Here is a 13,037-nt window from a genome sequence, read left to right as displayed (position 1 = left end):
ACAGACAGACAGACAGACAGACAGACAGACGGACATCGTTAAATCGACTTAGAATTTTATGCTGATTATGAATATATATACTTTATGGGGTCTAAAACGAATATTTAGGGATGTTACAAACGGAATGACAAAGTTAATATACCCTCCTTTCCAAGGTGGAGGGTATAAAAATATGGAGGACCAAGTCTTCGAATAGGCCCCCATATAACGAATAGGCCCCCATATAATATTCTGTATTTTAATGAGACATTCGGTATTGTAGAGACATTATTTACCCGAATCGTTTAAAATTTCGTAATTAGAGTTCGTAATCGTTACTATAGCTTAGTACAAAAAATATGGAGGACCAAGTCTTCGAATAGGCCCATATAACGAATAGGCCCTCATATAATATTCAGTATTTTAATGATTTTAGCTACATTATTCACCAGAATAGTTTCAAAGTTCATATTTGAAGATCCCAATAGGTACTACAGTCTATGACAGAAATATAGCGTATAGCCCCCATATAACGGTACCTCCTAATATTCGGTATTTTTATGATTTTAGCGTCATTATTCACCAGAATTGTTTCAAATTTGGTAGGGCCACGTCTTCGTATAGTTCCCATATATCGGTACCTCCCTATATTCGTTATTTCGATGATTTTAGCCACATTCTTCATCGAAATGTTTTATACCCTCCACCATACTATGGAGGGTATATTAACTTTGTCATTCCGTTTGTAACTCCTCGAAATACTCATGTCAGATCCAACAAAGTATTCTTGATCAGCGTAAAATGCAAAGTCAATTTTGCGATGTCCGTCTGTCTGTTGTAATCACGCTATCTTTCCAATGAATTAAGATAGAAGGCTAAGATTTTGCATACATGTTTTTTTTCCAGTTGGCAGGTTAAGTCCGTAAATGGGTCATGTGGGTCCATGTTTCCATATAGCCCCGTATTTTGTATTTGAAGTTCGAAATGGATACTACAGCCTATGACAGAAAATTATCTGTACAGGTCCACGTCTTCGTATAGCCCCTATATAACGATGCCTCCCAATATTCGGTATTTTGATGATTTTAGCGTCATTATTCACCGGGTGTGCTTCAAATTACATATGTAGAGTTCGTAATGGGATCTACAGTCTGTGACAGAAAATTGTTTATGCAGGTCCAGGACTTCGTACAGACCCCATATATCAGTACCTACCTATATTCGGTATTTTGACGATTTTAGGTGCATACCCACCGAAATTGTGTGAGATGTCATATTTGAAGTTCGTAATGGACGCTACAGCCTGTGACAGAAAATTGTCTATGCAAGTCCAGGTCTTCGCAAAGCTCCGATATAACGGTACCTCCCTTTATACGATATTTTGATGATTTTAGCTACATTATGCACCGTTTATTTCAAGTTTCGAATTTGAATATGAAGGTCTACGTCGTATAGACCCCAATATAACGGCTATATTCGGTATTTTTAAAATTTTAACAGAATTTTTTAAGGATTCTATTTTTTAAAAATTTCCAAATTCGTTCCAAATGGTGGAGGGTATTCAAAGTTCGGCCCGGCTGAACTTACTGCTTTTTAACTTGTTCAAGTTTCATATTTGAATATTTTAATGGCCTATGCAGGTCTACTTCTTCGAGTAGACCCCAATATAATGGCAACTCACTATATTCGATCTTTTTAAGATTTCAACAGAAATTTTAACGGATTTTATTTTTTTTCGAAAATTTTAAAATTCGTGCCAAATGGTGGAGGGTATTCAAAGTTCGGCCCGGCTGAACTTACTGCTTTTTAACTTGTTTTTATCACACCCTGTAAAATGTCTTTGATAAAACTGCAGATGAAAATAATATAAATAGTTTGGTAAAAAATAAAAATAACCATAAACTGTCACTGTACAATCGCGGGAGTTGGCCGTGGAGAATGGACTGTAGCGGTGTAAATATTTGCGGTGGTAACTCTTGTGATTGTAATTGATATTTAGAAAAGAAAAGGCAATTGATTTTTTAAGCGGTGGAGCAAATAGAATTTTATTCTTGTTCTGAACGGTTTGACTGCTTTAATCCAAGTAATAGAAAAATGGCTGTGCAGATTGTGCATCAGACATTTTATAAATATGTAACAAAAGGTATTGAATACAAGAAATGGTAGCCTGAACCATTGAGTGAAAACTTAAAGGGTTTTAAGGTTGCCATATTTTGACGGTTATCTTACGTTTAGATTTGAATTCAATGTGATTTATACTTAAGCTATTTTAAATGCAATTATAATTCAAGATATTTAAACGATTTGCTTGGAGTTCATTATACTTAATACTACGTTGTTGAACGCGGTTCAACATACCGCCCCCTTTTGCTGGACTGCAACTTCAAACTTGGCAGCTTCCGGATATGATCCAACCGAAGGCTGAACTTTGGGCAATTGGCATGTTGGTTGTGGTTTGAATTAGGCCGGCTCTTAGAATTTTTGGAATTTGATCGTTTGCTATCATGATTTCTATATTGATAGGGTTAAAGAAATGTGGATCTGCCAGATCCGTTAGGTGGTTGTATATTGATAGGTGCTTTTTATCTTTCGTCGATTCCGGGGTGCTAATGTGCAATGGATTTTGGACTTCGCCAGTGATGTGTATTTTAACGGACTCGTCATGGAAAGATTGCAAGTTTATGGCAGTAAAAGTCTTTCCAGCCCTCTGTGTAAGTGGTAACTGAAGTCGCTCCACCAATTTGGTTGAAATTGCAGTTTGCGTTGATCCTGAGTTCATCAGCAATCGGACTTTGTCGCAACCTTCTACAGTAATCACCTTTGCAAGAGCTGTGGGTAAAAACACATGCGATTTGGTTCGAGAACTTAGTCTGTCACTAACGTTGGAGTGACGGCGTTGCGTTGATGTTGAAGTAGATCGTTTTGATGTGTGGGCTGATGGACGGTTTTGTTGTTTCGCTGGACGACTTTGTTGGTTTTTGGCGGTTGGAGGTTCAAGGCTGCAACTTCGTGATGATGAGCGGTTTTTTGGGGTCGATTTGGAGGAGGAATGATTGTTGGGTTTAGCATCGATGTGTAGCAAGGTATGATGACCCTTATGACATACCATGCAAGTTTTACGGCTTGGGCACCATTCGCGGGTATGAGCCGTACACAGACAATTGAAGCAAAAACCTTTTTGACGTGCCTCATGTCGACGTTTTGTAACGCTCATATTTTGGAAAGTAAGGCATGATTTTATAAAGTGCCTCTCGTGGCAGATACGGCATTTGGGCAAGCTAGAAACGTTACTGAAATGTAAAAGGTTATTAAATTTGTGAGCAAGGGGGAAAAGTTAACAATTGGGGAGAATGCATAATTTTACAAGTGGGCGTACTATGATCCCGTTTTGCGTGCGAATTTCTGCTACACGAACCCTTGAATCTTTTCCGGCAAACACTCTAACCACGCGTCCAAGTCGCCATTCCGTCGGGGGAAGATTATCTTCTTTGATGACGACGAAATTATCTGGGGCAAGATCTCGTTGCGTTCGTTTCCATTTGTATCTACGTTGAAGATTTGTTATATACTCGTTCTTCCAGCGTTTGGCAAAGTGTGATTGGAGAGTTTTTAATCGTTGCCATCGATTCATCAGAGATAAATTATCAGAGGATGGTTCAGGAGTCGCAATAAGAGGAGCTCCTCTAAGTAGGTGGCCAGGAGTCAGCGGTACTAACTCGCTAGGCTCTTCATTCAACGGTGACAATGGTCGAGAATTTAGAATACTCTCAATTCTGATTAGTAATGTGGAAAACTCTTCATATGTATATTTCAGTTTTCCCGCTACCTTCTTTAAATGGGCTTTCATACTTTTAACGGCAGCTTCCCATAAGCCACCCATATGTGGGGCGTGAGGCGGTATAAAGTGCCAAGTGAAACCATGGATGTTGTATTTTGAGACTAAATGTTCTTCAGCGGAGCGTAGAAAAGTCTTATAGTCTTTAGCTAACGAACGACTGGCACCAACAAAGTTGGTTCCATTGTCTGAAAATATTTGTTTAGGAAGGCCTCGTCGGCCAACAAATCGACTGAATGTTGCCAAAAAGGCTTCAGCAGACAATTCGGAGCAGACTTCTAAATGAATTGCTCGTGTCGACAGGCAGACAAAAATTGCGGCATAGCCTTTGTGCAGTCTTGCATTTCGAAGGCGTGAGGTTTTGAGGTCGAAAGGACCGGCAAAATCAAGACCTGTATTGGTAAAGGGGAGGGAAAAAGTACAACGCTCAAGGGGTAAGGCGGCCATAATTTGGTTTTGAATGTGATGTTTGTAGATGGTACATGTTCGACAATTATGAATGCATGAACGAACGGCACTTTTCAATCGGATTATATAAAACTCTTGTCGAATTGCCCGTATCATTAGCTGATGTTCAGCATGAAGTAGCAAAGTGTGTGTGAATTCAATCAGCAACTTGCAAAATCTTGACTTTTCCGGGAGGATAATCGGATGTCGTTCATTGTACCGTGCATCAGAATTGGCCAAGCGACCATTTACTCTCAGTAACATATTTTCATCTAGAGTAGGATTCAAGGTTAATAGTCTGCTCTTAGTTGGTATTGGTTGGTTTGAGACGAGTGCCTGATATTCCCATGGGTAATGTATCCTTTGTGCCAATCGTATGAGGTAGTATTTGACGAAGGATATTTCATGTGCAAGTAAAATGTTTTTCCGCAATCCAGATGGGTTATTTCGGCGACACCCATTTATGAAGCGAAATGCATAAGCAAAGACTCGTAGGACTCGGTTGAGTGATGAGAAATCTTCTAGGAGATCATCTTCAACAACTTGGGCGTGCATGGCAAATACCTTCTTTTCAAGTTCTGGTTCTTTGAGAGAGGCGGGTTTTGGCCAGTGTTGTGGTTCCTTTGCTAACCAATGTGGTCCATTCCACCAAAGACTACATGCTTGAAGTTCTTCAGCTGTACAGCCTCGAGTGCCAAGATCCGCAGGATTATCAGCGGATGCAACATGTCTCCAGTTTGCATTTCTCACATTATCGAGAATTTCAGACACTTTATTGGCCACAAAGGTCTTCCAGTAAAAAGGCGGTTTGCTAATCCACGATAGGGTGATTGTTGAGTCAGTCCACAAGAATATTTCGGGAGAGGAAAGCTCCAAATTTTGACAAACAGATTTTAAAAGTTTGGATAACATCGCTGCTCCACATAATTCTAACCTCGGTAGGCTCACAGTTTTTAATGGAGCTACTTTGCTCTTGGAAACAAGAAGATTGGTATAAGTAATATTTTTTGAGGATTTAACACGTATATACAAACATGCACAATATGCCTTCTCTGAGGCATCACAAAAACCGTGAATTTGAATTTCAGTCTCGGATGAAAAATGTACCCAACGAGGAATTTTAATATTCTCGATGTCCGCAAATTTGGAAATAAAGGCATTCCACTTTTCGAAGGAATGTGTTGTTACTTCTTCATCCCAATTAGTCCCATCAATCCAAAGTTGTTGCATTAAAACTTTCGCGACTACAATTATGGGTGTTAACCAACCAGCAGGATCGAACAATTTTGCAACGATTGACAAAACTTTACGTTTTGTTATGGCAACAGTGGGTAAATCGAAATGTGTCACCTTATAGAAGAAATAATCATATTTGGCATTCCATTGAATACCCAAAGTTTTTGTTTCACTGACATCTTCTAATCGTAAGAAATCTTCGCTAAGAAGATCCTCCGGGGGAAGATTCAGGAGTATTTGAGGATGGTTTGACGTAATTTTCTTCAAAGGAAATCCAGCGGATTTTAACAAGTCAATTACCTCATGCAGATAGGACTTTGCTTCAGTTAACGAATGTGCTCCCGATAGTATGTCATCCACGTAAATCTGACTCTTGAGAATGTTCGATGCCGTTGGATGTGAGTGTTTATTGTCATCGCTAAGTTGGAGCAAAGTTCGTATCGCCAGGTATGGTGCACAATTTACCCCAAAAGTAACAGTTTTTAAACAGTAGTCTTCAACTTTTTCTAACGGAGAAGACCGAAACAGAATTCGTTGAAATTGTTGATCTTTCTCATGCACAAATATTTGGCGGTACATTTTTTGTATGTCGCCATTGAAAACATATTTGAAGAATCTCCAGCGTAAAACAACGTTAGTGAGTTCATTTTGTAGTGTGGGACCAGTATAAAGTATGTCATTTAGTGAAACCCCGTTGTCTGTTCTTTTAGATGCGTTAAATACGACTCTTACTTTCGTTGAAGTTCTATCGGGCTTTACGACAGCATGATGTGGCAAGTAGTATGAACGAAAATGGAGATTTTCAGAAATCTCAAATTTTGTGGTTAACTCCATATGACCCAAAGTAACATATTCAGAAAGTACTTTATTGTATTCTCCTGCTAGATCTGGATTCTTTTCTAGCGTCTTCTCTATCCTTAGGTATTGACCCATAGCGGCAGATCTAGAAGAACCGAGATATTTGTCCGATGGTAAGTCCTGTTTGAATGGTAACCTTACCACATATCTACCATCTGATCTTCGTTGAACAGTTCTTTTATAAAATTCCTCGCACCAGATATCAGATGCTGACAAAGTTTTTTCGTTGGAAATATTTTCTATTTCCCAGAATTTTCTTAGCTCCTCACTCAGTGGATCATATGTGGCCGTCCAGGAGGCAAATGAAGCAATAAGCTGGCAATTTGGTTTCCCACTGACTATCCATCCGAATTCGGTACATTGTGCCAACAGATTTCCAGAAATATTTTTCTTTAATCCTGGTTTTATAATGCTCGGCAATATGTCACTACCAATAAGCATGTCGATGGGAGCTGGTTTGAAAAATTTGGGATCAGCCAACTCTAATCTCTTTAAAGTTGTGAAGTCGGATATTACGGTAGGGGAGGCTGGCATTAAATGATTTAGATTCGAAACAACAATTGCGGAAGTAGCTATCTTAAAGTCTGACTTTCTGGACTTTAGAGTTACTTGACAACTTTTTGACGAATTTTCAAGAAGAGTTCCGCCAAGACCTGAAATCTTTGTGAATGATTTCTTAGTCGGAATGTCAAACCGATTTATTATTCGACTAGAAATGAATGTTTCTTGTGACCCTTGATCAATAAATGCCCGAATTGTAAACAAAAAGCCTTGGTGTTCTAGATCAATTAATGCAGTTGGCAAAACGGTTCTTTCTCCAGATTGTGAGAAATGGGATTCAACATAGGACATTTCATTATAAGCGGAGGAGGCAGCTTCAGAAGTGGTCGGTTTTTCATCTTCAAATGTTTCAACAAGGTAAGCGGAGGCTGATTTTGGCTTTTGCCAATTTTGATTGGAGACATTTGAAACAATTATCTTCTTGTTGCTTTCATCAGGGTGTAATAAGGTGTGGTGAGATTGCCGACATGATTGACAGCGATGTTCACTTTTGCATTTTTTGGCAATATGACCATAGGAAAGACAATTTTCACAAATTTTATTATCGAACACAAATTTCCTTTTGTCTGAAAGAGGCCATGATCGGAATTTTGAACAATTTCTTAAAGGGTGGTTTTGTTTGCATACTTTACATGCTTTCGGAGAACCTTCCGTAGAAGTATTGTATGCGGAAACTTTCTGAGACGTGGATGAATGCGGTTTTCGTATATCAGAAACCGATTCAATCATATTTAAACGTTTGGTGATAAACTCATCTAATTGGTCCCATGAAGGCATTTCTTTATTGTTTGACAGAGAACTTTCCCATGCGGTTAAGGTATCTTCAGGTAATTTGGATGAGACCCAATATACTAAGATTGGATCCCAAGATATCACGGATATATTATAAGTACGCAGCACAGATAAACAATTATTAATTGTATACTGAAGATTTCTTAGGGATTTCTCTTTCTCTACCGACACATGTTCAATTTGAAATATTTTTCGCAATTGATGATTGATCAGAATACGCTTATTTTCAAAGCGTTGACGCAAAGCATTCCATGCCAGTTCGAAATTGTTATCCGTTAAGGAAAATCTTTTTACAATCATACTTGCTTCCCCTTTTGTTTTTGCCCGCAAGTGAAACAATTTTTGCGCAGGTGACAATTTGGTATGGTTTATATAAACGGCGGAAAACATATCCCTGAAACTTGGCCACTTATCGTAGCCACCACTGAAGAATTCAGTGTCACAAGGCGGTAGTTTCAATGAAAAAACTCTATCAGTGTGGGAAACATTTTCTTCTTTTGATATCGGTTCGGAATTCAGGAATTTTTGGTTCTCGATTTGAATTAAATCTAGAATTGAGGATTTACATTCTTTGTAAGATCGGCAGCACTCGGTAAATTTACCATGTATTTCCCCTCTAGCATCTTTAGTTACGGTGGGATCGGAAGAAGTCATTTCATTTTCATATATCTGAACAAGTTGACGCCACCGTCTTTCTAAGTCATCAAGTTCAACCTGAAGGCTAGAGGCAGTGTGGTCCTGAACGGGTATTTGAGCAAAATCAGCACAGAATGTGACCACTTGGTCTGAGAAAAATATAAATTTCTGAGGAGCGAGGTCACCCGCATTACCCATATTGGGAGAGGTCATAATGATTTTCGAAACAAAAAAATCTGGCAACTATAATTCTCAAAAGGATTTTACTCAATAAATTGAAGATTTTTCAACGATATAAAAATATTCTTTGTTGAATATTTAAAACTGAACAATCTGCAACGTTAAGCTTGAGAAAATAAATGAGGGATTTAAACCTCGTAATCGTCAACTGATGTTTGCCGTAGTTACAGTCTAAGCAAATATCGTGAAAATTTTGTCGAAGTTTAACGCAATGAGAAAAATGAATAATGGTTCGCTTGTAACAACCTTGCTATTAGAAAATCACCGATTCAGAAAACTCTAGAAAATTACAGAGAAACATCGAACTATATTAGTTGCACCCAGAAGTTTGCTTATGGACAAATGTAGACTTTGCTCTGAATTTGTGTATCAAGTTGTAAATAGAGATACAAATTCTCGATAATTTAAAATGATTGGTAATATTCTGAATGGAAAATAAACTTATTTTTCAGTTTACCTTGTTTATATTCGTATATCTTTCTAATTTTATTTCCCAATCGTTCAATTTCAGAGAATGGTCAAACTGCGCATGCGTTGGAAAAATAGTAACTCTTGTGGTCAACAGTAATACAGCCACACAAGAAGAATTTTTCTTTTAGATATGTTCTTCCTTCGTGATCGCTCTTCGTTTGAAACCGGAACGAGTATGATTTCAATATAAGTTTAGACACATAAATTCTCGCCTAAATTTTTAATTGTTTGAAAATGGAAAGCGTTTTAAATCAATCAACAATGTTTAAGCCAAATTGTATTTTAGATAATTTTTCTTGCATAACTCCTGGTTTAATGATTTAATGAAGGGATTGAAAGCTTGTTTGAAGCGATGTGTTTTTTTTTTTTTTTTTTTTTTTTTTGTATGCAGACAACTTTGATTTATCGAACTTACTCTAGCACAACGCTCGAACTAAATCAAAAACAGCTTTTCCAAAACTGTTCCAATATTTATTCAATTGACGTTAACCCAAACAAATTTTTCAAAATGGCAAGAATGAAGGGTTAAGTGATATATTTTGGTATCTTGCAATGCTAGTGTGCTAATTATTATGATTGTTGTTTACTTTTTTGACCTCTATTTTAAGAAGTTAAGTTATAATATTTCTGTTTAGATTCCTTGAGCAACGCTATAAGTCAGAAATATGTTGACTTTATGAGATTCTGTCTGTTGAAGCTTTGCAATATATTGCAATACAGATGACGTTTTTACTTGATTTACAAATTAAGGTTTTTTATATAGGTAAACAAACCCAGCTATGTAACAAATCGATCAATATTTAGAACTAGTGTGGAGATATAATGCACCAAATCTTTATTCGTTTTCAAAAGGTAAAGGCAAAGTATGTCAGAGAGCTTTAATGTTGGTAGAGCGTTGTTACTAACAGACAACTGGTAATAATATTTGTTTGCATATAAATAAACGTAGTAACGTCGTTGTTACTGTAAGTTAATGTCAAACGTAAATGAAAGGTAACTTCAAATGCTCCTACCTTACCTGTTATACTTCATAAATAGTGCATGAGAATGTAAACATCAAATTAACCAACTGTCATCTCTTTCCTCTTTTCTTTTTGCTATACTTTGCACCGTTTCTTTCGCAATAGGGAATCTGGTTGGTTGTTGTAAATTTTGAGTTGTTGTTATGCTTATTTTATGCTTGATTCGTGTTCTAAATGATATTTGTTTTTTTTTTTGTTTTTTTTTTTTTTTTTTGGGTGAAGAAATAGATATGTCTTTTGTTTTGAGGTGTTTTAATATTTTATTTTGTAAAATAAAACAAAATTACCTTACTTTTTGTGTCAATGTGTTGCAGTGTTAATGTTTCCACTTTAGATTTGTTTCCGTTTGGTTTTATTCACCTCTGTGATTGCAACAATCTCCTTTTTAATTATTGTATTTGGGATTTTGCTTAGGTTTCACTTCTTTCCATAGATTTTTTTTTTGACGGCATTATTGTGTATTCCAATATAATGATTTGTTCCTTCTTTATGTCCATATTAGCTTTATAAATTTTGTTTGACGTACCAGCATTCTTTATTAATTCTAATTTAATAAAATAAATTCTTTCTTGCCGACACTAAAACGACTATCACTTGTCAAATAATATTTTAATTATTGTTCAACCTCTTTTGCAACCCACACTGACCATGTGGTTCAAGAAGAAATTCTGCTGGCTTTACAAGAGCTTAATGATACTACAAATATGAAATTGTTGTTGTAAAAAATGAGTACGCATGTGGTTACTGCAGCTGATGGGATAACATGTGCGCTCACTGATATGAGATCAATGCGTTTAGTTTTATTCCTCTGCTAAGGAATAACAACAATGTGATATCCAATCTGATGAATGTATGGAGAGCAATGACTGAGGCTTACTTAGCGACAGCGCTGTTGGGTATGGTGTTTAGTCGACAGAAGAGAAATGTATGTATGCGGTCTCCTTTAACAGCGACTGCGCCGTTTGATGTTAATGGCAACCAAAAATGAGTCTGGCGTACTTAACACTGTTAAGTTCTCAGCGACTCTGTTTGTGTTTGCTGCTCTTAAAGGAAGAGAGTATGTCGTTTGGTACTTCTAACAGTCGCCGTACCAATTTTTATTTTTGATGATTAAGAGTATGAGTTTTTTTTTACCTACAGATAGAGCAGTTGCCTAATTAAAGATTAATGCGTTTCAATTCCTCCAACAACCCAATATGTTGTTGGCTGTTGTTTATTGTCTTTCACTTTTTTTTTTTTTTTTTTTTTTTTTTTTTTTTTTTTTTTTGTGCAAAGGTGCTGTTATCCGTAATGTAATGACGAAGCGAATATTTTAAAGCAAATTAGAGGAATTAGATGCTGCTGCTATTGAGTCTGTTTTCAGAGCTCGATAAAGAGACAGTAATAGCGAAAAGCCGTAGATGAATAAATGAAAAAAAGACTACAAGAACAACTCCTGTTGTGAAATGATCCACTGGGCAGCAATAAAATTATGAAGAGTATTTTGTTATATACAAGTGGATGCAATATATGTTGCGTAATTTAAGCGGATAAGCAAACTGAAATTATTTGGTTTGCTCTTTCAATTGTATTTGCGGATGTATTTTTTTTGCGGGCCAACTTGTATCTTTACAAAAAGAAAGTTGACTTCAGCGACTTGGACATTTGTGGTTATAAATTGTAACAATGGTTCAAACTCACTTTTTTGTGTGAATTCAAACATCAACAAGAAACAAAACCCTATGTGCTCACAAATTAATAACAATTTACATACCCTTTATCCATGTCTTAATGAACTTCTTCTCCAGGAAATCTTCGAGTAAAGCGGTGGACGTAATCCGGATAATTTAAAAAACTTTCCAATTCCTTAGAGGCTCGAAGGACCATGTACAATCGCGGGAGTTGGCCGTGGAGAATGGACTGTAGCGGTGTAAATATTTGCGGTGGTAACTCTTGTGATTGTAATTGATATTTAGAAAAGAAAAGGCAATTGATTTTTTAAGCGGTGGAGCAAATAGAATTTTATTCTTGTTCTGAACGGTTTGACTGCTTTAATCCAAGTAATAGAAAAATGGCTGTGCAGATTGTGCATCAGACATTTTATAAATATGTAACAAAAGGTATTGAATACAAGAAATGGTAGCCTGAACCATTGAGTGAAAACTTAAAGGGTTTTAAGGTTGCCATATTTTGACGGTTATCTTACGTTTAGATTTGAATTCAATGTGATTTATACTTAAGCTATTTTAAATGCAATTATAATTCAAGATATTTAAACGATTTGCTTGGAGTTCATTATACTTAATACTACGTTGTTGAACGCGGTTCAACAGTCACCATTTGGAAAGAATTTGAAAATAAAATCCTAAATAAATTCGGTTAAAATTTAAAGTTAAAACAAGTATCTATACGACGTGGACCCACACAGGCATTGTTTGTCCTAAGTCATTACCAAATTCAAATTCGGAACTTGAAATAAACGGTAGCTAAAATCATCGAAATATCGTATATAGGGAGGTACCGTTATATCGTAACTGTGCGAACACCTGGACCAGAATAGACAATTTTCTGTCATAGGCTGTAGCATCCATTACGAACTTCAAATACGACATTTCACACAATTTCGGTGAGTATTGTACCTAAACTCGTCAAAATACCGAATATAGGTAGGTACTGGTATATGGGGCCTATACGAAGACCTGGACCTGCATAGACAATTTTCTGTCACAGACTGTAGTTTCCAATACGAACTCTTAGTGTGTAATTTGAAAAAATGCCGGTGAAAAATGACGCTAAAATCACCAAAAAAAAAAAACCAAATATAGGGAGGTACCGTTATATGGTGGCTATACGAAGACGTCGACCTGCACAGACAATTTTCTGTCTTAGGCTGTAGTATCTATTTCGAACTTCAAATACTAAATTAGAAACAATTCCGTTTAATAATGTCGCTTAAATCATCAAAATACCGAATATCGGGA

The 13,037-nt window shown here is 36.7% G+C and overlaps 1 protein-coding gene across 1 annotated transcript; it reads right to left on the bottom strand.

Moving 5' to 3' along the window:
• Nucleotides 1-1,895: 1,895 nt before the first annotated feature.
• On the bottom strand, nucleotides 1,896-12,385 carry LOC131801390 (uncharacterized). Its single transcript, XM_059120018.1, has 2 exons — nucleotides 11,831-12,385; nucleotides 1,896-3,269 (listed from the first exon to the last, which is right to left on the bottom strand). The coding sequence occupies exons 1-2, from the start codon at nucleotides 11,839-11,841 to the stop codon at nucleotides 2,363-2,365; spliced, it is 918 nt and encodes a 305-aa protein (XP_058976001.1). The 5' UTR covers nucleotides 11,842-12,385; the 3' UTR covers nucleotides 1,896-2,362.
• Nucleotides 12,386-13,037: the final 652 nt, after the last annotated feature.

The sequence above is a fragment of the Musca domestica genome, unplaced genomic scaffold, assembly GCF_030504385.1.
Source record: "Musca domestica strain aabys unplaced genomic scaffold, Musca_domestica.polishedcontigs.V.1.1 16, whole genome shotgun sequence".
Classification (NCBI taxonomy): domain Eukaryota; kingdom Metazoa; phylum Arthropoda; class Insecta; order Diptera; family Muscidae; genus Musca; species Musca domestica.
This window is presented reverse-complemented; position numbering and strand designations above follow the sequence as displayed.